The sequence below is a fragment of the Hemitrygon akajei genome, unplaced genomic scaffold (genome assembly GCF_048418815.1).
Source record: "Hemitrygon akajei unplaced genomic scaffold, sHemAka1.3 Scf000060, whole genome shotgun sequence".
NCBI classification, from domain to species: Eukaryota; Metazoa; Chordata; class Chondrichthyes; order Myliobatiformes; family Dasyatidae; genus Hemitrygon; species Hemitrygon akajei.
In genome coordinates, this window is record NW_027331946.1 from 993,195 (window position 1) to 1,020,965 (window position 27,771).

Here is a 27,771-nt window from a genome sequence, read left to right on the forward strand (position 1 = left end):
GGATCGGGGAAGATATGGAGGGAAAATCTAAATACGTATGGAAATGATACAGGGAAATAATGAAATAATGTGGGAAATGCGGCGGTGGGTAGGGCAGTATGTGAAGGGCGAGGAACAGTCACCGGTCACATGGGAGACCCTCCAGCGAAACGTGATCATGTTTTACCGCAGATCGGCAGCATTTGCGGGGTTGTTTCCGTGGTCCCGCCCACCGCCTGTGACGCAATAAAGAAGCACATTGCGCATGCTCACAGGCCCGAGCCAGGCGGTGATGTTTTTTTCGTTCTTTGTGGAAGTGGGTCAGCGGCGGGTCCGGGTTCGGGAGTGGGTCCTCACCCCCTTGGACGGGGAGCCGGAGACGGATTATTCTCTGCGGGGCAACATCAACAATTTCCTTCGGTGAGTATTGAAGCCGGTCGCGAGCGGGGAGGTCTGACGTTGAGTAGTGAGTTAACTTTCCCGAACTCAAACAAGAGAAAATCTGCAGATGCTGGAAATGCGAGCAACGCGCACAAAATGCTGGAGGAACTCAGCAGGCCGGGCAGAATCCAGGAAAAGAGAACAGTCGACATTAGCGGCCGAAACCCTTCGGCAGCACTGGAGAATAAAAGGTGGGGGTGGGGAAGGGAGAGAGAAACACAAGGTGATCGGTGAAACCTGAAGGGGGAGGGGATGAAGTTTCCCGAACTGGCGGCCTCGCCTCGCTTCCTTCACAGAATCTGCCGGGGTCGGTCCGGTTTGTGAGAACTTCACACCGAACCGTCTGAGATGAGCCGCCGCTCAGCCCCTGTTGTTCTGGTCCTATTAGCAGGATGAAGTAAAACATCCGATGGGAGTAGACTCTCACATGGTGGATTGGATAGTGGACTACTTGACAGATAGACCTCAGTATGTGCGGTTGGGAGACTGTAGGTCTGATACGGTGGTCAGCAGCACAGGGGCGCCGCAGGGAACCGTACTCTCTCCGGTCCTGTTCACCCTGTACACATCAGACTTCCAATATAACTCGGAGTCCTGCCATGTGCAGAAGTTCGCTGATGACACGGCCATAGTGGGGTGTGTCAGGAATGGACAGGAGGAGGAGTATAGGAAACTGATACAGGACTTTGTGATATGGTGCAACTCAAACTACCTGCGTCTCAATATCACCAAGACCAAGGAGATGGTGGTGGACTTTAGGAGATCTAGGCCTCATATGGAGCCAGTGATCATTAATGGAGAATGTGTGGAGCAGGTTAAGACCTACAAGTATCTGGGAGTACAGTTAGACGAGAAGCTTGACTGGACTGCCAACACAGATGCCTTGTGCAGGAAGGCACAGAGTCGAATGTACTTCCTAAGAAGGTTGGCGTCATTCAATGTCTGTAGTGAGATGCTGAAGATGTTCTATAGGTCAGTTGTGGAGAGCACCCTCTTCTTTGTGGTGGCGTTTTGGGGAGGAAGCATTAAGAAGAGGGACGCCTCACGTCTTAATAAGCTGGTAAGGAAGGCGGGCTCTGTCGTGGGCAAAGTACTGGAGAGTTTATCATCGGTAGCTGAGCGAAGGGCGCTGAGTAGGCTACGGTCGATTACGGATAACTCTGAACATCCTCTACATAGCACCATCCAGAGACAGAGAAGCAGTTTCAGTGACAGGTTACTATCGATGCAATGCTCCTCAGACAGGATGAAGAGGTCAATACTCCCCAATGCCATTAGGCTTTACAATTCTACCGCCAGGACTTAAGAACTTTTTAAAAGCTATTATTAATGCTTTTTGAGATGGTGATTTAGATGCATATCATATTTTTTTTACTGAGTTAAGTATTGTGTGTAATTAGTTTTGCTACAACAAGTGTATGGGACATTGGAAAAAAAGTTGAATTTCCCCATGGGGATGAATAAAGTATCTATCTATCTATCTATCTAACATATTTCCATATTGTTACTGACAGAGAATTGTATAATTGCTGTTCTGTGTGTTATCTGAATGTACTTGCCTGTGATGCTGCCACAAGTCAGTGTTTCTCTGTACCTGTACCTTCCCGTACTTGTGCACTTGACAATAAATTCAACAGGACCTGAGAAATCTCAGTGAGATTTGATTAGTGATGATCATCTTGGCAGCTCGGTAGGTCGAATGTATGAGACAGTACACTGTTAAATGCAAAACCCTGAACAGTGTTGATGATCAGAGGGATCTTAGACTCCAAGTTCATTGCTCTATGAAAGAGACTGCACAGATTGATCGGGTGGTTAAGAAGGCAAATGGCATGGTTGTCTTTATTAGTTGAAGCATTGAGTTCAAATGTCGGGAATTTGCGTTGCAGCTTTATAAAACTCGTTAGATAGATAGATAGATACTTTATTTATCCCCATGGGGAAATTCAACTTTTTTCCAATGTCCCATACACTTGTTGTAGCAAAACTAATAACATACAATACTTCACTCAGTAAAAAAATATGATATGCATCTAAATCACTATCTCAAAAAGCATTAATAATAGCTTTTAAAAAGTTCTTAAGTCCTGGCGGTTGAATTGTAAAGCCTAATGGCATTGGGGAGTATTGACCTCTTCATCCTGTCTGAGGAGCATTGCATCGATAGTAACCTGTCGCTGAAACTGCTTCTCTGTCTCTGGATGTGGATAGACCACATCTGGAGTGTTTCATTCAGTTCTGGTCGCTCCCATTCTCGGAAGGATATCGGGGCTTTGGAGTGGGCGCAGAAAAGGTTTACCAGGATATTGCCTGGATTAGAGGGCCTGAGCTTTAACGGGAGGTTGGACAAAATTGTGTTGTTTTCTCCAGAGCCGTGCCAGCTGGGGTGAGACTGGATAGACGTTTATAAGATTACCAGAGGATTAGAAGCCATGTCTCAGAAAGGCAGCGTCCATTATCAAGGACCTCCAGCACCCAGGGCATGTGGTTTTCTCAATGTTACCAGCAGGTATGGAGGTGCAGAAGTCTGAAGGCTCACTCTCAGTGATTCAGGAACAGTTTCTTCCCCTCTGCCATCTGATTGCTAAATGGATATTGAACCCTTGAACACTACCTCACATTTAAAATATATAGTATTTCTGTTTGTTGCACGATTTTTAATTTATTCACAGAAACATAGAAAACCTACAGCACAATACAAGACCTTCGGCCCACAAAGTTGTGCCAACATGTCCCTACCTTAGGAATTACTATGGTTACCCATAGCCCTCTATTTTTCTAAGCTAATATTTCTTTATTTTTCTCCAGTGTCTCCAGGTACCTATCCAAAAGACCATATTCTACCCACCTCCACCACCGTTGCCGGTAGCCAATTCCACACACTCACCACTCTCTGAGTAAAAAAACTTATCCGTAACATTTCCTCTGCAACTACTCCCCAGCACCTTAAACCTGTGCTGTCTTTTCATAACCATTTCAGACCTGGGAAAAAGTCTCTGACTATCCACACGATCAATGCCTCTCATCATCTTATACACCTCTATCAGGTCACTTCTCATCCTCCATTGCTCCAAGTAGAAAAGGCCGAGTTCATTCAAACTATTCTAATAAGGCATGCTCCCCAATCCAGGCAACATCTGTATAAATATCCTCTGCACCATTCTATGGTTTCCACAAGCTTCTTGTAGTGAGGCAACCAGAATTGAGAACAGTGGGGTGTGACCAGCGTCACATATAGCTGCAACATTACCTCTCGGCTCCTAAATTCAATCCCACGATTGTTGAAGGTCAATGCATCATATGCCTTCTTAACCACAGAATCAACCTGCGTAGCAACTTTGAGTGTCCTATGGACTGGGACCCCAGGATCCCTCTGATCCTCCACACTGCCAAGAGTCTTACCATTAATGTTATATTCTGCCATCATGTTTGACCTAACAAAATGAACCACTTCACACTTATCTTGGTTGAACTCCATCTGCCACTTTTCAGCCCATTTTTGCATCCTATCAATGTCCCACTGAAACCTCTGACAGCCCTCCACACTATCCACAACTCCCCCAACCTTTGTGTCATCAGCAAACTTTCTAACCCATCCCTCCACTTCCTCATCCAGGTCATTTATCAAAATCACAAAGAGTAAGGGTCCCAGATATACTGTAAATGATTTAGTTGTTTATTTTTATTATTTTATTTTGTTTTTTTTTCCCTTCTATAATATGTATTGCATTGAACTGCTGCTGCACGGTTTTCAAATTTCATGACACACACCAGTGATAATAAGCCTGATTCTGATTCTGAGTGGACAGACAATCTATTTTTCCTGGGGGTTGAAATGTCTAATATATTTAAGGTGAGAGGAGATGTAAGCAGCAAGTTTGTTTCTTTACACAGAGTGGTGGGTAGCTGGAAAACTCTGCCTGGGGTGGGAGACCCGACTGGTCACGTGATCCCGTTTGCCCCTCCCATTTAACAGCAGATGGGCAGCACCTGTGCATCTGTTTCCGAGGCCCTGCCCTCCGGATGATGTGACACTCACTTCGCGCATGTTCACTGTCTCCGGCCGGGCGGTGTTTTCTTTTCCGCTCAGTGCTGAAGCGCATCATCTGTGGGATCGAGGGAAGGGTCCTCACCTCCTGGGTGGGGGAGCCAGGGGTCGGGATCTCTGTCTGTAGGCCGAAGATATTGCATTCCCATCGGTGAATATTGAGACCGATCCCAAGCGGGGAGATCCGATGTTGGCCGTGAGCCCCGAACTGAGGACCAATTACTCATTTATTTTCCGATTATCTGGGCTGGTCAAAAATGTGTAGACTACACTTAATCTGCATTGAACAATCCAAACCTGGAGCCCAGGCTGTCTATTTCCACAGAGTTGAAATGGGGGACCCACCAACAGGTCACGTGAGGCTGTTTACTGTCAATCTGCCCTACCCTTCACTTTGTGACGCAAGATGATGTGGTGTGTGCTCAGAGTCCCCGGATGGGTCAGGATGCTTCCTCTATGTTGTGTTGGGGGATCTGATGTTGGTCACTGTCCCGTTAACTTCCCCGAACTCGCCTCGTTTCCTGAGGCTGCTCACATTTGTCCTTGAGCTTTCTGGCTGTTGTGTCTTCTCCCGGACTGGGGTGGGTGAGAAAGGAGAACGTCCCAGATTGTGGGGATCTTTGATTTCACTGCCTGCTTTACCGAGGGACTGGGAAGTCTAGGGGGAGAGTGGTTTCTGTGATGTGTATGTGGCCGAGTGGTTAAGCAATCTGAAGGTCATGAGTTTGAGCCTCAGGCCAGGCAGTGCGTTGTATCCTTGAGCATGGCACTTAACCACACATTGCTCCTGCACGTTTATAGCCCAGATGGATCAAATCACCTAATCCTGTTCCTGTGTCTTATGTATTACCATGACAGAATGATGGCTCCTTCTTATCCCATATTGTTTTGTGATGTGTGAGGGGCAAATAAAGATTGTTCACTGAGATGATTATATTTGGCTTCAACGTTTAAATTTCAGTGAGTTTTGTTCTTAGTAACATTAAGCAGAAATGTTTGCTTCTCCTTTTCATTGTTAATGTGCTTCATTATCTCTCTGGTTAATGTTAGACCTGTGGTGAGAGGTTTATTGGAAGAAAAACCCCAACTGGAAGCAAACCATGACTGAAGACGTGGGAACAGCAAGAAGTGAACTGGCCCGAGGACTGAGAGCATCAACTGGAGAGAAGAACTCTGAATCAGCTGACTTGGAGTTCCCAGTGAGTCAGTGAGGAGGAAGTTTGGTGAGACTCATTTACTCAAACACTGGTCCTTTATACATTACATACCTGTACAATAGAAGGTGGGAAATAGTTGGTGAGACTGAATGTGCCCAGAAGAACCATTTATGCCTCTGTCAGGCACAGTTGCAAGCACTCCAGGTCTGGTAATGTGCTTCCAGCAGCCCAGCCCTTTAAAATCACTTGCATTTTGTGGAAGTCAAATCTGGATAAAGTGGTGGAAATCGGGCAGAATCTCAAGTTGCTGGAGATCTGCACTAAAAACTGAAAATGTTTGAAGTCATCCTGACAAAATGTTATTAACCTGAATTGTACAGATTGTTCCTCTCCCCACAGCTGTTCCTTACATGCTGAGCAGTTTGGTAATTCCAATTTCTTTTTATTACATTCACTCTGGATTGGTTTATGTTTCCTGAAATGTACCGTTTTTAATGTGGAAGTGGAAATGGCTCACTCTGTGACAGTTGAACAATGAAGTAACCACAACTTTTCCCTGCAAATTACCCTGGTGCCAATTAGTTTGTTATTCCTAGAAATGTGTTCAGTACAGTTGTTGTGAACAAGGTTTATAAGAATAATCTCAGGAATGTTCGGCGTTATGTATGAGGAGCATTTGATTGTTTTGGACCTGTGCTCAATGGAGTTCAGAGGGACGGTGGGGGTGGTGGAGGGATGTATGGTTAAGTAAACCTACCAAATGCTGAAAAGCCTGGATACAGTGGACATGGAGAGGATGTTTCCATTAGACTGTGATCTGACAGCACAGTCTTGGAATAAAGAAGCTTCCCTTTAAAACTGAGTGGAGAAAAAAATTTGGCCAGAAGATGTCTGATCTGTGGAATTTGTTGCCACAGAGGTTGGTTGAAGCTGCCATTTGGGTATATTTATGACAGAGATTAATATATTGATGATTGCTGAGTAGCTCAGGGTTACAGGAGGAAGGCAGGAATATGGTGTTGGAATGAAAATCAGCTGTGGTTAAATGGTGGGGCAGACCAGATGGATCGAATCACCTAATTCTGTTCCTGACTGAATGATGGCTCCTCCTTATCCCATATTGTTTTGTGATGTGTGAGTGACAATAAAAAAATGTTTACTGAGATCGTTATATCAGCCTTCAACGTTTTGTTCTTAGTAACATTAACTAGAAATGTTTGGTTCTCCTTTTTATTGTTATTGTGTTTCATTATCTCCCTGGTTAAAGTTAGACCTGCGGTGAGAGGTTTATTGGAAGAAAAACCCCAACTAGAAGCAAACCACGGCTGAAGACGAGGGAACAGCAACAAATGAACCAGCCTGAGGACTGAGAACATTAACTGGAGAGAACAGCTCTGCCTCAAGAGACTCGGAGATTCCATTGATTCAGTCAGGAGAAAGTTTGGTGAGTCTCATTTACTCAAACACTGATCCTTTAGACATTACATACCTGTATAAGGGAAGGTGGGATATAGTTGGAGTGAGACTGAATGATAGATAGATAGATAGATACTTTATTCATCCCCATGGGGAAATTCAACATTTTTTTCCAATGTCCCATACACTTGTTGTAGCAAAACTAATTACATACAATACTTAACTCAGTAAAAATATGATATGCATCTAAATCACTCTCTCAAAAAGCATTAATAATAGCTTTTTAAAAGTTCTTAAGTCCTGTCGGTTGAATTGTAAAGCCTAATGGCATTGGGGAGTATTGACCTCTTCATCCTGTCTGAGGAGCATTGCATCGATAGTAAGCTGTCGCTGAAACTGCTTCTCTGTCTCTGGATGGTGCTATGTAGAGGATGTTCAGGGTTTTCCATAATTGACCGTAGCCTACTCAGCGCCCTTCGCTCAGCTACCGATGTTAAACTCTCCAGTACTTTGCCCACGACAGAGCCCGCCTTCCTTACCAGCTTATTAAGACGTGAGGCGTCCCTCTTCTTAATGCTTCCTCCCCAACACGCCACCACAAAGAAGAGGGCGCTCTCCACAACTGACCTATAGAACATCTTCAGCATCTCACTACAGACATTGAATGACGCCAACCTTCTAAGGAAGTACAGTCGACTCTGTGACTTCCTGCACAAGGCATCTGTGTTGGCAGTCCAGTCTAGCTTCTCATCTAACTGTACTCCCAGATACTTGTAGGTCTTAACCTGCTCCACACATTCTCCATTAATGATCACTGGCTCCATATGAGGCCTAGATCTCCTAAAGTCCACCACCATCTCCTTGGTGTTGGTGATATTCTTGTCTCCCAGGGTTACTTTACACAGTCATCCTTTCCCTGCGTCACTGAGACAAGCCTATACTGAACCCCGTGTAACTGCTCCCTAAACAATCCCCACATATCTGTTTCGCAATACCCCGAGTGCATCATTTCCCACTGTACCTTCCTAAAATCCTGCTAGTCGTTCAAACAGGAACGGTCTGTGACTGTTCCCACCCAATCCACTAACTGACTAACAATTCCCCTTACACCACAGATATATCCATCCAGATACCCCCACACAAGACAGGCTGGAGCCAAAGATTGTTTGTCAGGAAAAAATATCCCAGGTTCCATGGTGGGATAGTCACCCCTCTCTGCAGAGTAGTTCTCTTCCTTGTAAGCCTGTCGTACTTGTGAATGTATGCTTGAAAAATTTTGGTTAGTTGGCATATATATTTCCCCACGTCTTCCCCTTGGGTATGAATATCCAATTTTGCTGGTAGACTTTCTGGGAGCAATGGTACACAAGGTCTTAGTCCCCAGGGTGTCTTCATGGGCCGTCCATAAATGATTTCAGCTGGTGACAACCCTGTTTTCCCCTGTGGGGTAACCCTCATATGGAACTGGGTGACGGTAGGACCTTCAACCGAGTCCAGTCTCCACTGTTAGTTTGGCCAGTTTACTCTTCAGAGTGCCATTGGCTCTCTGCACTGTGCCAGCGGCCCGTGGGTGGTGTACACAGTGGAATTGTTGCTTGATAGCTAGTTCGTTACGTATGCCTTTGTTTACTTTCATCACGAAGTGTGGGTCATTGTCAGAGCTCAGCATCTCTGCCAGGCCGTACCCGGGAATTATTTCCCGTAATAATACCTTCACAACAGTCATAACAGTATTATTGGTAGTTGGAACAGCTTCAACCCATCTACTAAACACATCTATAATATCTAAGCAGTATCTATAGCAATGTACTCTAGGCAATTCAATAAAATCAACATGTAGACACAAAACGGTCCACCTGTCAAGGGACTCGTACCCGGTGTGCAGGGTACAGGTTACCAACCATTACCTCCTTTCCCAGGTGTGTACAATTATGTATATAATCGACCAATATTGGTAAAAACTGTGTAGGAACACAAACCTGTCCCGCTGGGTGATCCAAAAACCTATGTTGGGGTCTTTCTGGCACCCCATCTGGGACCACAGTTTTCACTCCTCCTCAGAGGCGTCCCCCTGAGAAGAACAAAACTCGATGTAGCTGTAGAGCGGTGAGTAAGTTGTTTACAAAGGTGGCATTACTAATGGGGTGGCCAGAGGAAGTTAGGAATCCCCACGTTCCCAGAGAGCCCCGTAGTCATGTACAATTCCAAATGCATAACGGGAGTCTGTGTAAACGTTCCCACTTTAGTCCGTTGCTGGGATACAGGCACGAGTCAGAGCAAACAGCTCAGCCTTCTGGGCGGAGACAGCTGCTTCAAAAGAGGCTTGCTCAATTACTTCATCGTCCGTCACTATCGCATCGATTCCCTGCTGGATCCACAAAAGAGCTTCCATCCTCATGAAACGGTGTCTCGGGATTGAGGGGATATTGCTAAATGGATGGGAGCGTCTGTCCTTCTTTCGTGGTGATCCGGACAGGGGGGCAGTTGGTGCAACAGACTTCTTGGCCTGAAATTGCACAGAGATGGGGTACAGCGTCTTGGGATCGGTCAATATTAAAAGGTTGTCTTACCAGATATCCCGTCTTCACCTCAGACTCCTTCCCATATTGGACTAGACCCACGGCCAAGTCTTGCCAGTCTCCCTCGGTGCTGGAGGCTTGTTTTGTTAGGGTGTAGGCCAGGAACCCTGGGCTCTTTGGCTTGAACCCACTGCAAACCCTAATGGTGGTATGGGGAACTACCAGTTCTGTCTGTCGCCAAAGGAAATCTGGAAATTCGGCCAGTAATGCAATACCGTCTCTTCCTTTAACCTGTCTAATCACCGTGACTGGGAACTTCTGTCCATCGAGGGGTGCACAATATTGGCTTTCCTCAGTGGCGCACCCTGTAGGGTCAAAGCACAGAGTCACATGAGGGTCGGCTGCTGGCAGAAGGAGTGGAGTCCAAATTAAGTGCCCTCCACTTGGGGGTCAGAAACTGGGGAAGCTGTCGGTTGTCACCTGTCAAGGGTGACAGCATTGTCTGTGCAAAGAATCTCGATTTCCAACAAACAGAACATGTCTCTCCCTGCTAGATTACACCCCCGTCTGGTGGTGACTGTAAATGAAACCTCACACTGGCTCCCCTGGAATTCCACCTGAGTGGCTGGGTACATGAATATGTACGTTCCGTGCCTTCGAACCCAGACAGAGTGATTGTAGCATCTGATAGCTGGAATCACTTTTCCGATACTATTTCCTGATCGAGAGTGGTTGTGGTTGCCCTCATATCAATCATAAATGGAACTGGATTTCCAGCAACTTGCAATATTACATTGGGCTCTTCCTGATAGTTGGCACTCATGGTTGGAAGCATCTTCTTGTCAATTTCTAAACGGGTTGTTGTCCCCACCTGTCCCTTGGTAGGTTTTTGTTCCCATTTCTGTTCCTCAGATATAGCCTGCTCGCGTCCTTCTTCCAGCTGAGCATATTCACCTTTAATATTAGTTCCCTTCGGGGTTGATCGATATTCGAAAGTTGGGTCCTAATGATATGTCAAAGCTCGTCGCATTAGATTTCGGTCATTGTCAGTCCAATCCATATTATTTGTTTTAATCATGTTGGTGAACTTAGTTGCTAAGCATTGGAGCAGTAGGGCATTGAACTGGGGGGACAGATTCCCATCATTAAAGTCTTGGTCTCCTGCGAAGGTGCCATAGCAGGCCACAAATCGCTCTCAATAGTCTGGTCCCGATTCCCCAGCTTAGGTTTGCATTCAGGTACTTTAGTGATGTTGACAGGTTGCTGGAGAGCCCTTTCCAAGGCTTGAATGATCTGGTCCATCTGTTCATTCTCATTATGTTTTCCCATCTGTAACTCCTGATAGGTTTGGTATCTCAATTCTGCCTTCCATTTCCACCCCTCATCAGCTGAGGGAATCATGCAGGAGAGACCGAATAAATCTTGCAGAGTCGCATTAAACATTTGTATAGTACTGTGGACACACTGAGCAAACTGTGCTGGTTTTTCTTTTCTATCTGGGTCCTGATTCATGATCATTATCATTTCTTGAGGCTTCCAGGGAGCATACACAGGATTCACTGAGGGCTGTCCCTCCTCCTAGTCCTAGGGGGAGCATTTGCTACTGCTGTTGTTACGTATTCAGGCAACAATAATTATAGATGAGTTAGACGAAGGGTTTTATAACAAATAACACGTTTATTAAACACTGATAACAAACCCCCTTCAAATGTAAACAAACCCAAACAATGATCCGAGCTCAGCTGCTCAAACAGTCCTTAATAGCGTTGCAGTCCCAAACAGTCTTTAAAGCGGTATTGAAAAGAACTCAGTTCGTTAAAACGGTATGCCGAAAGAAAACAGACTTTAAAACGATATGCCGACAGTTCAAAAGCTCACGGTACTTTTAAAAGGAGAGACTTTTTAAAGCGATGTAAATTCTCTTCCACGTCGATGTCCTTCGATTCCCAGCGTCGAACTCCCACGTCGAATTTTATTAAATATAACAACTTAAAGTGACTGACCTTCCTTCCACAATATTCTCAATCTCCCGCTTTTTCCAGCGGAGACTATCATGAGAATAGTAAACGAAATCCTTCCGAATGAGGATCACACAAGGTCGAAGTCAATCCATCGAAAATCGATTCTTCTCGATTTGTCTTCCAAACTTCACTCTCCATTAGCAAAGTAACCGTTGGCTCTGACCTTTTAAACTTTAGGCATTATATAAAACTTCATTTTTAACTAAACTGTGTCATCACATTAAATCACACAGTAATATGAAGTCATCTTGGCAAATCCTGCCACGAACTGCCCCACCTGACAGGGTGGGTCTTCCTTTTGTACCCTGTAGAAAAAACCTGTCACATGACCTCTACTGGCGGGAAAATGACATCACTCCACCATTACCTCATGTCCAGTATAACTTCAACCCCAGTCACATGACAAGGGTACCACTGTCACGTGTCACGGGTACGTAACACTCTTCAGGAGGATTTAAACTAATGTGGCAGGGGGATGGGAACAAGTGCACAGAGACAGAGGGGTGCAAAATGAGAGTAGAAGCAAAAAGTAGTAAGGTGAAAAGTAAAAGTGGCAGGCAGTCAAATCCAGGGCAAAAATCAAAAAGGGCCACTTTTCAACATAATTGTATAAGGGCTAAGAGTGTTGTAAAAACAAGCCTGAAGGCTTTGTGTGTCAATGCAAGGAGCATTCGTAATAAGGTGGATGAATTGAATGTGCAGATAGTTATTAATGAATATGATATAGTTGGAATCACAGAGACATGGCTCCAAGGTGACCAAGGATAGGAGCTCAACATCCAGGGATATTCAATATTCAGGAGGGATAGACAGGAAAGAAAAGGAGGTGGGGTAGCTTTGCTGGTTAGAGAAGAGATTAACGCAATAGAAAGGAAGGACATTAGCCTGGAGGATGTGCAATCGATATGGGTAGAGCTGCGTAACACTAAGGGGCATAAAACGCTGGTGGGAGTTGTGTACAGGCCACCTAACAGTAGTAGTGAAGTTGGGGATGGCATTAAACAGGAAATTAGAAATGCGTGCAAAAGAGAAACATCAGTTATAATGGGTGACTTCAATCTACATATAGATTGGGTGAACCAAATTGGTAAGGGTGCTGAGGAAGAGGATTTCTTAGAATGTGTGCGGGATGGTTTTCTGAACCAACATGTCGAGGAACCAACTAGAGAGCATGCCATTCTAGACTGGGTATTGAGCAATGAGGAAGGGTTAATTAGCAATCTTGTCATGCGAGGCCTCTTGTGTAAGAGTGACCATAATATGGTGGAATATTTCATTAAGATGGTGAGTGACATAGTTAATTCAGAACCAAATGTTCTGAACTTAAAGAAGGGCAACTTTGAAGATATGAGACGTGAATTAGCTAAGACAGACTGGCAAATGCTATTTAAAGGGTTGACGGTGGATAGAAGCATAGAAAATAGGTGTAGTAGGCCATTCGGGCCTTCGAGTCTGCACCGCCATTCAGTATGATCATGGCTGATCATCCAACTCAGAACCCTGTACCTGCTTTCTCTCCATACCCCCGATCCCTTTAGCCACAAGGGCCATATCTAAATACAGCCAATGAACTGGCCTCAACTGTTTCCTGTAGCAGAGAATTCCACAGATTCTCCACACTCTGTGTGAAGAAGTTTTTCCTCATCTCGGTCCTAAAAGTCTTCCCCTTTAACCTTAAACTGTGACCCCTCGTTCTGGACTTCTCCAACATTGGAAACAATCTTCCTGCATCTAGCCTATCCAATCCCTTTAGAATTGTATACGTTTCAATAAGATCCCCCATCAATCTTCAAAATTCCAGTGAGTATAAGCCTAGTCGATCCAGTCTTTCTTCATGTGAAAGTCCTGCCATCCCAGGAGTCAATCTGGTGAATCTTCTTTGTACTCCCTCTATGGCAAGAATGTCTTTCGTCAGTTTAGGGGACCAAAACTGCACACTAGGTGCGGTTTCACCAAGGCCTTGTACAACTGCAGTAGAACCTCCCTGCTCCTGTACTCAAATCCTTTTGCTATGAATGCTAGCATACCTTTCGCCTTTTTCACCGCCTGCTGTACCTGCATGCCTCCCTTCAATGACTGGTGTACAATGACACCTAGGTCTCATTGCACCTCCCCTTTTCCTAATCGGCCACCGTTCAGATAATAATCTGTTTTCCTGTCCTTGCAACCAAATGTAATGTTGCAACCTTACATTTATCCACATTAAATTGCATCTGCCATGAACTTGCCCACTCACCTAACCTATCCAAGTCACCCTGCATCCTCCTAGCATCCTCCTCACAGCTAACACTGCCGCCCAGCTTCGTGTCATCCGCAAACTTGGAGATGCTGCATTTAATTCCCTCATCTAAATCATTTATTATATATTGTAAACAACTGGGGTCCCAGCACTGAGCCTTGCGGTACCCCACTAGTCACTGCCTGCCATTCTGAAAAGGTCCCGTTTACTCCCACTCTTTGCTTCCTGTCTGCCAACTAATTCTCTATCCACATCATACCCCCAATACCGTGTGCTTTAAGTTTACACACTAATCTCCTGTGTGGGACCTTGTCAAAAGCCTTTTGAAAATCTAAATATACCACATCTACTGGCTCTCCCCTATGCACTCTACTAGTTACATCTTCAAAAAATTCTATAAGATTCGTCAGACATGACTTTCCTTTCACAAATCCATGCTGACTTTGTCCGATGATTTCACCTCTTTCCAAATGTGCTGTTATCACATCTTTGATAACCGACTCTAGCATTTTCCCTACCACCAACATCAGACTAACCGGTCTATAAATTCCCGGTTTTTCTCTCCCTCCTTTTTTAAAAAGTGGGGTTACATTAGCCACCCTCCAATCCTCAGGAACTAATCCAGAATCTAAGGAGTTTTGAAAAATTATCACTAATGCATCCACTATTTATTGGGCTACTCTGGGATGCAGACCATCTGGCCCTGGGGATTTATCTGCCTTTAATCCCTTCAATTTACCTAACACCACTTCCCTACTAACATGTATTTCCCTCAGTTCCTCCATCTCCCTAGACCCTTGGTCCCTTACTATTTCCGGAGGATTATTTATGTCCTCCTTAGTGAAGACAGAACCAAAGTAGTTATTCAGTTGGTCTGCCATGTCTTTGTTCCCTATGATCAATTCACCTGTTTCTGACTGGAAAGCTCCTTACATTTGACTTGACCAATCTTTCTCTTTTCACATATCTGTAAAAGCTTTTACAGTCAGTTTTTATGTTCCCTGCCAGCTTTCTCTCATAATCTTTTTTCCCTTTCCTATTTAAGCCCTTTGTCCTCTTGTACTGGTCTCTTAATTTCTCCCAGTCCTCAGGTGTGCTGCTTTTTTTTTGCTAATTTATATGTTTCTTCTTTGGACTTGATACTATCTCTAATTTCCCTTGTCAGCCACGGGTGCACTACCTTCCCTGGTTTATTCTTTTGCCAAACTGGGATGAACATTTGTTGTAGTTCATCCATGCGATCTTTAAATGCTTGCCATTGCATATCCACCATCAACCCTTTAAGTATCATTTGGCAGTCTATCTTAGCTAATTCACGTCTCATACCTTCAAAGTTACCCTTCTTTAAGTTCAGAACCTTTGTTTCAGAATTAACTATGTCACTCTCCATCTTAATGAGGAATCCCACCATATTACCCTTACCCAAGCCTCGCACGACAAGATTGCTAACAAATCCTTCCTCATTGCTCAATACCCAATGTGGAATGGCCTGCTCTCTAGTTGGTTCCTCAACATTCATATGCAATGGCAAGCATTTACAGATTGCATGGATGAACTACAACAAATGTTCATCCCAGTTTGGCAAAAGAATAAACCAGGGAAGGTAGTGCACCCGTGGCTGACAGGGGAAATTAGGGATAGTATCAAGTCCAAAGAAGAAACATACAAATTAGCCAGAAAAAGCGGCACACCTGAGGACTGGGAGAAATTCAGAGTCTAGCAGAGGAGGACAATGGGATTAATTAGGAAAGGGAAAAAAGATTATGAGAGAAAGCTGGCAGGGAACATAAAAACTGACTGTAAAAGCTTTTATAGATAAGTGAAAAGAAAACGATTGGTTAAGACAAATGTAGGTCCCTTACAGTTATAAACAGGTGGATTGGTCATAGGGAACAAGGACATGGCAGACCAATTCAATAACTACTTTAGTTCTGTCTTCACTAAGGAGGACATAAATAATCTTCCGGAAATATAGAGGACCGAGGGTCTAGTGAGATGGAGGAACTGAGGGAAATACATGTTAGTAGGGAAGTGGTGTTAGGTAAATTGAAGGGATTAAAGGCAGATAAATCCCCAGGGTAAGATGGTCTGCATCCCAGAGTGCTTAAGAAATTAGCCAAAGAATTAGTGATAATTTTTCAAAACTCCTTAGATTCTGGATTAGTTCCTGAGGAGTGGAGGGTGGCTAATGTGACCTCACTTTTTTTAAAAATGAGGGAGAGAGAAACCGGGGAATTATAGACCGGTTAGCCTGACATCGGTGGTGGGGAAAATGCTAGAGTTAGTTGTGAAAATGTGATAACAGCACATTTGGAAAGAGGTGAAATAATCGGACAACGTCAGCATGGATTTGTGAAAGGAAAATCATGTCTGGCGAATCTTATAGAATTTTTTGAGGATGTAACTAGTCGAATGGATAAGGGAGAACAAGTGGATGTGGTATATTTGGATTTTCAAAAGGCTCTTGACAAGGTCCCACACAGGTGATTAGTGTGGAAACTTAAAGCACACAGTATTGGGGGTATGTTATTGATGTGGATACAGAATTGGTTGGCTAACAGGAAGCAAAGAGTGGGAATAAATGGGACCTTTTCAGATTGGCAGGCAGTCATTAGTGGGGTACTGCAAGGTTCAGTGCTGGGATCCCAGTTGTTTACAATATATATTAATGACTTAGACGAGGGAATTAAATGCAGCATCTCCAAGTTTGCAGATGACACCAAGCTGGGCGGCAGTGTTAGCTGTGAGGATGCTAAGAGGATGCAGGGTGACTTGGATAGGTTAGCTGAGTAGGCATATTCGTGGCAGATGCAACTTAATGTGGATAAATGTGAGGTTATTCACTTTGTTTGCAAGAACAGGAAAACAGATTATTATCTGAATGGCCGATTAGGAAAAGGGGAGGTGTAACAAGACCTGGGTGTCATTGTACACCAGTCATTGAAAGTGGGCATGCAGGTACAGCAGGCGGTGAAAAAGGCAAATGGTATGTTGGCATTCGTAGCAAGAGGATTTGAGTGCAGGAGCAGGGAGGTTCTACTGCTGTTGTACGAGGCCCAGGTGAGGCCACAGCCAGAGTACTGTATGCAGTTTTGGTTCCCTAATCTGAGGAAAGACATTCTTGCCATAGAGGGAGTACAAAGAAGGTTCAACAGATTGATTCCTGGGATGGCAGGACTTTCATATGAAGAAAGACTGGATCGACCAGGCTTATACTCACTGGAATTTAGAAGACTGAGGGGGGATCTTATTGAAATGTATAAAATTCTAAAGGGATTGGACAGGCTAGATGCAGGAAGATTGTTTCCGATGTTGGGGGAGTCCAGAGCGAGGGATCACAGTTTAAGGATAAAGGGGAAGCCTTTTAGGACCAAGATGAGGAAAAACTTCTTCACACACAGAGTGGTGAATCTGTGGAATTCTCTGCCACAGGAAACAGTTGAGGCCGGTTCATTGGCTATATTTAAGAGGGAGTTAGATATGGCCCTTGTGGCTAAAGGGATCAGGGGTATGGAGTGAAAGCAGGTACAGGGTTCGGAGTTGGATGATCAGGCATGATCATACTGAATGGCGGTGCAGGCTTGAAGGGCCTAATGGCCTACTCCTGCACTTATTTTCTATGTTTCTATGTGTAGAAAATTAAAATCTCCCACAATCACAACCTTGTGCTTACTACAAATATCTGCTATCTCCTTACAAATTTCCTTCTCCAATTCTCGCTCCCAATCAGGTGGTTTATAATACACCCCTATAAGTGTTACTATACCTTCCCCATTCCTCAATTCCACACAAATAGGCTCCCTAAATGAGCCCTGTAATCTATCCTGTCAAAGCACCGCTGTAATATTTTCTCAGAAAAGCATTGCAATACCTCCCCCTCTTGCCCTTCTGATTCTATCACACCAGAAGAAACGAAATCCAGGAATATTTAGTTGCCAATCACACCCCTCCTGCAACCATGTTTCACTAATAGATACAACATCATATTTCCAGTTATCAATCCATACTCTAAGCTCATCCACCTTTCTTACAATGCTCCTAACATTAAAATAGATGCATTCAAGAAACTTTCCACCTCTTCCTCTCTGTTTATCCCTAACGGTGCAAATAACTTTATTATCTCTTTTTTTCCCTTCTCCCCTACATCTTTGGTCTGAGCGCTCCTACATCAGGGAGGGAGTTCAAATCATCTGTGTGTTAAAAGTTTAGCCATCATGGTGACTGAAGGCAGCTGCAGGTTCATGAGGGACTGTTACTGTCAGATTCTGCAGTTCTTGCGGCTGCTCATCACACCCAGGACTGAACCCTGGTCACTGAGCATTGGAGGAGTCTGTTCTGCTGATGTTAGCCTTAAACTAGACTGGCATTTAATATTGTGGATCTGTGAAAGATAAATCAGTTCTGTATCAAATCCCATGTCTCAGGTACTTACTGTCTCTACCACACTCACAATGTACACTAGAAAGGCCACTCGGCCCATCTGGTTCCTGCCCAAGTTTCTGTTCCATATCAGTATATCAAAATCTCTCCCTGCCATTCCCCTCTCACTCTCCCTGAGATGACAGGTTGCAGCTAGTCACCACTCCGTGGGATAGGAGATTTCCCATGAATTTCATGGAAACATATAAATTCACAACACATTACAGATGCTTTGTCCCACTTTGCTGTGCCGCCCATGTATCTTACTCTAGAAACTGCTCAGAATTACTCTACCACATAGCCACCCATTTTCCTAAGCTCCATGTACCTATCTGAGAGTCTCTTAAAAGACCCTATTGTATCCGCCTCCACCACTGTTGCTGGTGGTGCTTTCCACACACACACCACTCTTTGCTTAAAAAGTTAGCTCTGACATCTCCTCTGTACTTACTTCCAGGCAGCTTAAACCTATTCCCCCTCGTGTTAGCCATTTCAGCCCTGGGGGAAAAGCCTCTGGCTATCCACACGACCAATGCCTCTCATCATCTTAGACACCCGCATGATTTTCTCCAGGGTGAATAAGACGATGAGCTGACTGTGGTTTTGACGTTCTCTCTCTCTCCCTCTCTCTCTCTCTCCTTGTGTCTGATGTCACAGCCCCGCCTCACTCAGGCACTTAAAGCGACACTCACAGTAAATGAACCCGCGGTCTCGCAACACAATGCACCTCTAAAGTCTGACAGCAGACCAGTGAGTAAATCTTTGATGGTGCAGAGTCAAAAACCAAAAAGTTGCCAGCCTGAGTCAGGGCTTTGGGGCTCCAGAGAGAGATGGGGTCTAGAGTTTATGAGGAGGAGGAGGAATCAGACCAGCAGGATGTGGCTACAAAAGGAAGGTCAGAAACATTTGTAAACTGGTTGACTGAAAAAAAGGTGGTTAATTTCAGGCAGCAAATGTGGAGAGGAATAAAAAGACAATGTTTAGGCCGAGCCCCTTCAGCATGCCTAGCCTGTGTACTCCGCTGCTTCGTTGCTCTCTGAATTGCAGAGTTCCTCCAGCTTTTATGTGTGTGCGTCTCTGTATTTCCAGCAACTGCAGAATCTCCTGTGTTTTATATCTGCATTTTACTTTGGCATTAGATACACGTTGATATTGAGTATATTGTTTATGGGAGCCGCTTTCTGCATTAAAACAGCTGTAATTTTTTTCTATACACACTATAAAAAAAATGAGGTATGGACATTGAACCAGTGCTTGCAGAAATGGTTAATGGCACCGTGATTACCCATAGGGCCATGCGTTAAAAATTTCGCCAGCGCTGAAGCGCCAATGAAATGCGCAGCCGTCAGCCTGAGGACGTCCCTGAGTTTCATGCATGCACGCAGTACACAGAAGGCCTTGAAAATGTCGGGTGCAGGTAAGAGCGATTCTCCATGTTTTTATCTTAAACACCAAATTCACAACAATTCCTGTGAAATCCGGACACCGTGGCCAACAATTCCGGGACAGTCCTGCCCTCTTCCCTCTCTCTCAGCCCCACGATCCGTACACATGCCCCGGGGAGCTTCCGGCTGCAGAGTGAATGGGATCCGATGGATCTTTCAGACAGAGCTGAGCTCCAGCTACCTAAATGCAAGGATTAGGAACTCAGAGAAAGGGAACAAAATCTTTTACATCAGCAATTGAGAAAATCACCTTTGTTCTACCTCCAATCACTAATAAGAGAAAATCTGAAGATTCTGGAAATCCAAGTAACACTCACACAAAATGCCGGCAAAATTCAGCATTAGTACTCTTTTCCGTAGATGGTTCCTGGCCTGCTGAGTTCCTCCAGCATTTTGTGTGTGTTGCTTGTTCTACCTCCTCTTGTTCTGGACTTTTCTACCCATGAGAGCATGTTTTGTCCCATTCTCTCTGAGTACATAATGATATCTGGGGAAGCAAGTAGCTTTCACATCACAAATGTGCCAGACTCCAGTGAGACAGACTACTGCCCTTCCCTTCATATTCATTGGCATTGCCATCACTGAGCTCACTACTGTCAGTCATCGGGGGAGGCTTCAGGGGAATACAGAAACTGGTGATACTTGTGTGTATTCTGATGTTGCAAAAGTTGCTGGAAAATTTGCAAGTGGGAAGAAGTGGAGTGATATTTGGAAATCTGACTTTTTAAAGTGTAACTTAGCAAGCAAACCACATATGGACAATATGCAAAAACTTTGGTGAGAAAATCCTTCATTACCCATTACAGGCCTGCTACATAGGTTGTGAGAGAGTGCAGATGAACTGGATCGAACCCAGAGGAGATCAAAGTTCCTATTGACAGTGATTTGCTAGCTGTGAAAATGAATACCTCTCTATAAAAAAATTCACTGTGCACATCTTGTCACTGGGTAAAAAAAATGCACAGTGCAAGTCTTATGTACACACTGGTTATTACAAATTAGAGGGGGTATTGGAGGGAAGATGGGGAGACCTGTAGTGTCCCTGATGCCCTCACTTACAAGAAATGCATCCAGCTGCAGCTTGTAACCCTGCACTTTAAGGAGTTGGAACTTGAAACGCATATGGGGATTGATGGTCATTCCAGATACCAGCACTCTGCCCAGTCAGGAGATGATTTCTCTTCCAACTTGGGTTTAACCTCACTGTAACAGTGTGATACCAAATCAAAACTTGGCAACTCAAGTAATCTCATCTGAAATGTTGTCCTACACCCATTGATGGATTTTGTAAATCTTCTACAGGTTAAAAACGAGAAGGAATTTGTCTCCAGGGATCCCAAACACAGCATGCCAGTTTTGTTGTCTCTGTCTAGATATTTAAGAAGTGGAGCAAGGGATTCAATCGACCATCCTTCCTGCTCAGACTGTGGGGAGGGATTCACTCGGTCATCTGAGCAAGTAGCAAGCCCGGCATTTTACACAGGAGAAAGGCCGTTCACCTGTTCAGACAGTGGGAATGGATTCACTCTGTCATTTCAACTGAAGGTACATCAGCAAGTTCACACTGGGCGAGGCCATTCATCTGTTCTGTGTGTGAGAAAGGATTCTGCCGGGCATCCCACCTGTGGACCCAAGAGTCAGATCACACTGGGCAGAGGCTGGTCATCTGCTGAATTTCGGGAAAGGGATTCTCTCGGTCATCTGACCTAATGGCACACCAACGTGTTCACACCAGGGGGCAGCTATTCACCTGCACAGTCTGCGGGAAGGGATTCACTCAGTCATCCACCCTACTGGAACATCAGCGAGTTCACACTGGGGAGAAGCCATTCACCTGCTCAGAATGTGGGAAGAGATTCACTCAGTCATCCACCCTACAGATTCATCAGCGAGTTCACACTGGGGAGAAGCCGTTCACCTGCTCAGTCTGTGGGAAGGGATTCACTCAGTCATCCAGCCTACTGAGCCATCAGCGAGTTCACACTGGGGAGAAGCCATTCACCTGCTCAGACTGTGGGAAGAGATTCACTCAGTCCTCCCACCTACTGAGTCATCAGCGAGTTCACACTGGGGAGAGGCCATTCACCTGCTCAGTCTGTGGGAAGGGATTCACTCATTCATCCCACCTACTGAGTCATCAGCGAGTTCACACTGGGGAGAAGCCGTTCACCTGCTCAGAATGTGGGAAGAGATTCACTCAGTCATCCCACCTACTGAGTCATCAGCGAGTTCACACTGGGGAGAAGCCGTTCACCTGCTCAGAATGTGGGAAGAGATTCACTCGGTTAGCTAACCTACAGAGTCACCAGCGAGTTCACACTGGGGAGAGGCCATTCACCTGCTCAGAATGTGGGAAGGGATTCACTCATTCATCCACCCTACTGAGTCATCAGCGAGTTCACACTGGGGAGAAGCCGTTCACCTGCTCAGAATGTGGGAAGAGATTCACTCAGTCATCCACCCTACAGATTCATCAGCGAGTTCACACTGGGGAGAAGCCGTTCACCTGCTCAGTCTGTGGGAAGGGATTCACTCGGTTAGCTAACTTACAGAGTCACCAGCGAGTTCACACTGGGGAGAGGCCGTTCAGCTGCTCAGAATGTGGGAAGAGATTCACTCAGTCATCCCACCTACAGAATCATCAGCGAGTTCACACTCAGGAGAGGCCGTTCACCTGCTCAGAATGTGGGAAGGGATTCACTCAGTCATCCAACCTACTGGTACATCAGCGAGTTCACACTGGGGAGAAGCCATTCACATGCTCAGAATGTGGGAAGGGATTCATACTGTCATTCTACCTACAGAGACACCAGCGAGTTCACACTGGGGAGAGGCCATTCACCTGCTCAGTCTGTGGGAAGGGATTCACTTAGTTATCTAACCTACTGGTACATCAGCGAGTTCACACTGGGGAGAAGCCTTTCACCTGTTCAGTCTGTGGGAAGCGATTCACTCAGTCACACCATCTGCAGAATCATCAGTTAGTTCACACTGGGGAGAAGCCGTTCACCTGCTTAGACTGTGGGAAGGGATTCACTCAGTCATCACAACTACTGGCACACCAGTCAGTTCACAGTGGGGACTGGCCGTTGTTATGAATCCCTGGGTTTCGTTTGCTGTGGACTGTCATTTTAAGAGAGAGAGATTAAGAAGGTGAATCAGTCTGACTTGCAGCTTGTTTACATCACTTGCAGCTTGTTTAGTTTTAACCGAGGACACAGACACTCAGAATCAGATGGAGACGAAGGAGGAAAAACTGAAGGATCGACACCAGGGAACTAGTGGCCAAGGGTCACTGTTTAGAACTTTCCTATCCCCACAAGGTGGGTTAATTATCGATTCACCGTACATCGAATGTGTGGTTGTCACCTTGTTTGATCCATAGGAGTGGATCGGATTTGGCGCATCCTGTGGAGACCACTTGTGTGTTAACCCTTGCCTGGCTGTGGTGTTGTAGTTCACTTGGAGATGATACACCTTGTGACAAGTCACTTTCGGTGATAATTTGTATGTGGATTTGGAACGATGATGGATAAAATCTACAGCGACTGTTCTCTCGTTTTACCACTGTAGAACCTGTGGAATTCTACATATTTGCGTTCTCTCGCCATTTACCATGGATTACAAATCTCTCTCTCATCGCCTGTAGTTGAACGGAACTTTCATACTTTACCATCTCAAGACTCCAAGCCTTGTTTCCCCCGAGCTCAATAGTTTGGGAGTTACATTTACACACATCTATAAACTTAACACTGTTAACTTCTGTTTATCTTGTTTAAGTTGCAATATTACAAGTAGATTCTAATAAAGATAGATTTAACTTCAAAACCAGACTCCAGGTGTAGTCTATTGCTGCTGGTTTGTTTCTAAAGCATTATGGTTTGTAAAAAATTTGGGGTGTGGGTCTGGGATATGAACAAATTTGGGGGCTATTGATCGATGAATTATCGATTTGATTGGGGAAATCCCTTTTGATTTATTTGTGTGGAAATCAGCAGCAGTGGATATTTATAAATTTCTGGAAGTGCCAACCCCTGAGGCATTAGGAAAAGCCAAAAGGAATGAATTGCTGACTGTTGCTAATGGGCTGAATCTTAAGCAGGTAAGGGGGTGTGAAAGACCAGGGAAGCATAAAACTGGGAGAGGAGGTAAAGGTAAAACAATAGGGGTTATATTATAAAATATAGGCATCCACCCCCTTTTTCAGAGACTAGGATCCCTGTTTCAACCAGTAATGATGTGTATTTCAATGTGTTCATCTCTCAGTCCTCGATTCTCTAAATGAAAGGGTTATCACATTTGATTTTTCTTCATATGATGACCCAACCATTTCAGGGATCGGTCTATTGAAACTTCATTGCACACTCTATAACAAATACTCTCTAACCACTTTGTTAATCCTCTGTGCAAAAAATGTCCATCTTCCGCAGCCCTGTGTTGCCCCAAACACTCACCTACTACCCCTGTCATTGGCCCCACTTGCAGGTCAACCGACTGCAGGTGTTTCGCCCCCAACGTGAATCCCTCTGCTCGCCACCAGCGTGGGCTCAGACATTTCCACCGGGACAAACATCCTGTCCGCCCCCTCTCACAGCATCTTTTTCCTTTCAATAAAATCCCTCCTCTCCCTCCCCAGGGAACTGGCATCAAACCGACGGGCCGAGCGGTCTCCTCCTACCTCTCGGCGACACATCAGACTCCGGCCACAGAAGACGCTTCACAAATCCCCCAACTTTCCTTGGAGGAAAATGGAAATAAATCAAAAAACGGACATTTACTCCGCTGTGATGTGGAGTTTGAGGCCGGAGCGGGAGGCGAACTCAGCGGGGGTAACGCCCTCTGGACTTGTCCACCTCTGCAACTGGTGGTAACAAGTGATTGACATCGCTTTGCACCAATGGGAATAGCGCAGCCCCTGAATCCTCTGTTGACAGCAGTGGGGGAGGGCTGGTCACGTGATTATTAGCCCAGCTATTAAACTGATAAAGCCCGAGCTCACCAGCGCATGGATGACGTAAGACGCTGTGCACGTAAGGGCAGATCCCCGTGTGGGAAGCCGATGCGTGACGTCAGGCACGAGGGGGTCTGTGTGACATCACCTGTGGGGATGCGCTCGCATTTAATTGCACCTTAATGTGTGTTTCTTATGATTTGAGAGGGAAAACAACATAAATCACGGGTTTCATTACTGAATCCAGTGTTGTGAGATGTAAAGTCCCCTGTTATGTGTCCGGCTGTGCCGTGTTGTTTGGGGGCTATTGATCGATTAATTATCGATTTGATTGGGGAAATCCCTTTTGATTTATTTGTGTGTGGAAATCAGCAGCAGTGGATATTGATAAATTTCTGTAGGTTAGATGACTGAGTGAATCCCTTCCCACGTACTTCTTCATCCAAGTCATCCACTCTTGGTCTTCCTGGAATCATTCTTTGAAACTTCTCCGGACCCACTCGAATACGAACACATCCTTTGCGCAGATAATAAGTCGGAAGTACAGGTCGGAATCTGCTCATAATACACCAACAGTGATCTGCCCAATGCGTTATAAAGCTATAGTATCGCATCCTTGCTCTTATGTTGCTAACATTGCAGTTGTCATCCTTAATCAACTCAATCTGCAAGCAAACCTTTAGGGCCTCTTGCTCAAGGACTCACAAGCACTTATGCACCTCTAATTTTTTCAAGTTTCTCCCATTTAATTTTTTCTACACCCAATTACTTCTACCAAATGTACATGACTTGCATACACTGTATTTCAACTGCTACTTTGCTGGCATTCTCCAGACCTATCGAAGTCCTTCTGCAGACTCACGCTTTGCTCTAAACTACCTGTCCCGTACCTATCTTTGTATCAACTGCAATGTTCGTCACCAAGGTATCAATTCCATCATCCATATCATTCAGATTTAACATGAAACGATGCGGTCTCAATACTGACCCCTGCAGAACAGCATTAGTTACCGACAGCAAAACAGAATTGCCGACATTATTCTGACTCATTTTGCTCTTTGAGGAGGGAGGAAGGCAAAAGAAAGCAAATTATAGTCCAGTTAGCCTAACCTCATAGTTTCTGCATAGGGAAATCTTGCCTGACAAGTCTGTTACAGATCTTCGAGGAAGTCATAAGCAGGATGGACAAACGAGAGGCGGCGGATATCATTTACTTGGATTTTCAGAAGGCATCTGATAAGGTGTCACACACAAAATTGCTTAACAGGATAAAGTCAGAAGTAATACTGGCATGGATAGAGGAATGGCTGACAGCCAAGAGGCAGCGAGTGGGAATAAAAGGGGCCTTTTCTGGTTGGCCAGCAGTGACTTCTGAGGAGGAATTCCTAGAATGCCTACAAGATGCATTTTTTTTAGAGCAGCTCGTGGTTGAGCCCACTTGGGGATCAGCTATTCTGGATTGGGTGTTGTAATGAACCGGAATTAATTAGGTCACTTGAGTTCAAGGAACCCTTCGGGACAAGTGATCTTAATATGATCAAATTCACCCCGACATTAGAGAAGGAGAAACTAAAGAAAGATATGGAATAAAGAGAATTAGAGAGGCATGGGAGAAAAAATTGTCAAAATTGATTTGAAAAGAACACGGGCAGGAATGAAAACAGAGCAACAATGGCTGGAATTTCTAGAAGCAATTCGGAAGTCACAGAGAGGAAGTGGTATTCTAAAGGTAAGGTGACAAAACCGTGGCTGATAAGAGAAACCAAAGACAACTTATAAAACAAAGAGAGGGCACAGAAGAAAAAATACTAGAAGTTGGAGGATTGGGAAGCTTTTAAAAGCAAACAGAATGCAACTAAAATCATTAAGAAGGAAAAGATGGAATACTTAGGTGAGTTAGCCAGTAATATTAAAGAGGATACTATTTTTTCTTCAGGCACATATAGTGTAAAAGAGAGACAGAAGCGAATATCAAACCACTGGAGAATGATGCTGGAGAGATAGTAATGGGGTGAGGGTGAAAGATGATGGCTGATGAACTGAATAAGTATCGTACATCACTCTTATCTGTAGAAGACACTGGCTGGAATATGGAAGTCCCAGATGTCAGTGGTCAGAATGTGTAAAGTTACGTTACTCGGGAGAAAGTAGAAGGAAAGGTGGGCCGTAATTTTTTTTTACTGGAAGGAGAAATCGATGTTCATGCCTTCAGGTTGGAGCTATGCAGTTGGAATATGATGTGTTTCTCTTTAACCCTGAGGATGTCAGGTGGAGCAACTCCAGCCATTGCTATTCTGCCATCATCCCTGCTAGTGTCCCCTTCAATCAACTTTAGTAATCTCCTCTCCCGTGCCTCCGTAGTTCCCCTCACCCTATTAATAATGATGCATCTTGTTGTACCTTTCCCCTCTCAAAGTGCAGGGTGAATTGTAACATGATCACAGCGTCAACATGGTTCCTTTACCATAAGCTCCCTAATCCAATTTGGTTCTTTGGACAACACCCAATCCAGAATCAACATTTCTCAATAGGGCACAATTACAAGCTATTCTAAAAGCATCTCATTAGTATTTTCCAAATGCCCTCTCTTGAGATCAAGCACCAATCTAATTTTCACAATCTACCTCCACCCATCCCACTCATGGACTACTCATCTCACTCTCATTGGTGGGTAGATGCGCAGGATCCTCACCAGGACTACCAGCCTCTGAGACAGCTACTTTTCCCAAGCAGTAAAGCTAATAAATATCTCTACCCTCTAACCCACCCTTCCACAACACCAAACACCTCGACTTTAACATTTCCTGTCTGTCATCTTATATGCAGGCGTCCTATGCCGAGCGTCACTTTATGAACATACAATCAGTCCGTGCACAGTATATAAGCTGTGGATATATGTTGTTACTATTGTGTTTTTGTGCTGTATTGGAGCCGGAGTAATTATTATGTCGACCTCATTTACACGTGTCTGCTGGAAATGGAATTAAACAACCCTGAATCTTGAAGAAACATTTCAGCAGCTGCAGCGTCACATTTCTGTCTCTCAGCGTTAATGCGGCAGAGCGCCACCTGGTGACAATGGAGTCCACAAATCAGGGGGTCCTGTTATTGTGGTAAATCACCACCAAGCGGCAGT

At 44.8% G+C, this 27,771-nt stretch overlaps 1 protein-coding gene across 6 annotated transcripts; it reads left to right on the forward strand.

Moving 5' to 3' along the window:
- The first annotated feature begins 279 nt into the window (after window positions 1–279).
- Window positions 280–27,566, forward strand: LOC140721735 (uncharacterized). 6 transcript variants are annotated; one of them, XR_012097448.1, is made up of 5 exons: window positions 280–399; window positions 5,519–5,691; window positions 6,893–7,069; window positions 19,531–19,656; window positions 24,321–27,566. XR_012097448.1 is itself a non-coding variant. In XM_073036534.1 (5 exons), the coding sequence occupies exon 5, from the start codon at window positions 21,394–21,396 to the stop codon at window positions 22,555–22,557; it is 1,164 nt and encodes a 387-aa protein (XP_072892635.1). In that variant the 5' UTR covers window positions 280–399; window positions 5,519–5,691; window positions 6,893–7,069; window positions 19,531–19,656; window positions 20,987–21,393; the 3' UTR covers window positions 22,558–23,558. The 6 variants fall into 6 exon arrangements, 5 of the variants coding, with proteins under 5 accessions (XP_072892635.1, XP_072892637.1, XP_072892636.1 ...); XM_073036534.1 differs by lacking the exon at window positions 24,321–27,566 and adding an exon at window positions 20,987–23,558; XM_073036536.1 differs by lacking the exon at window positions 24,321–27,566 and adding an exon at window positions 20,987–23,558 and having other exon boundaries at window positions 6,897–7,069.
- Window positions 27,567–27,771: the final 205 nt, after the last annotated feature.

Excerpts from the sequence above, each read along its gene's own strand:
- LOC140721735 (XM_073036534.1), top strand. The coding sequence starts at position 21,394 with ATGGCACACCAACGTGTTCACACCAGGGGGCAGCTATTCACCTGCACA.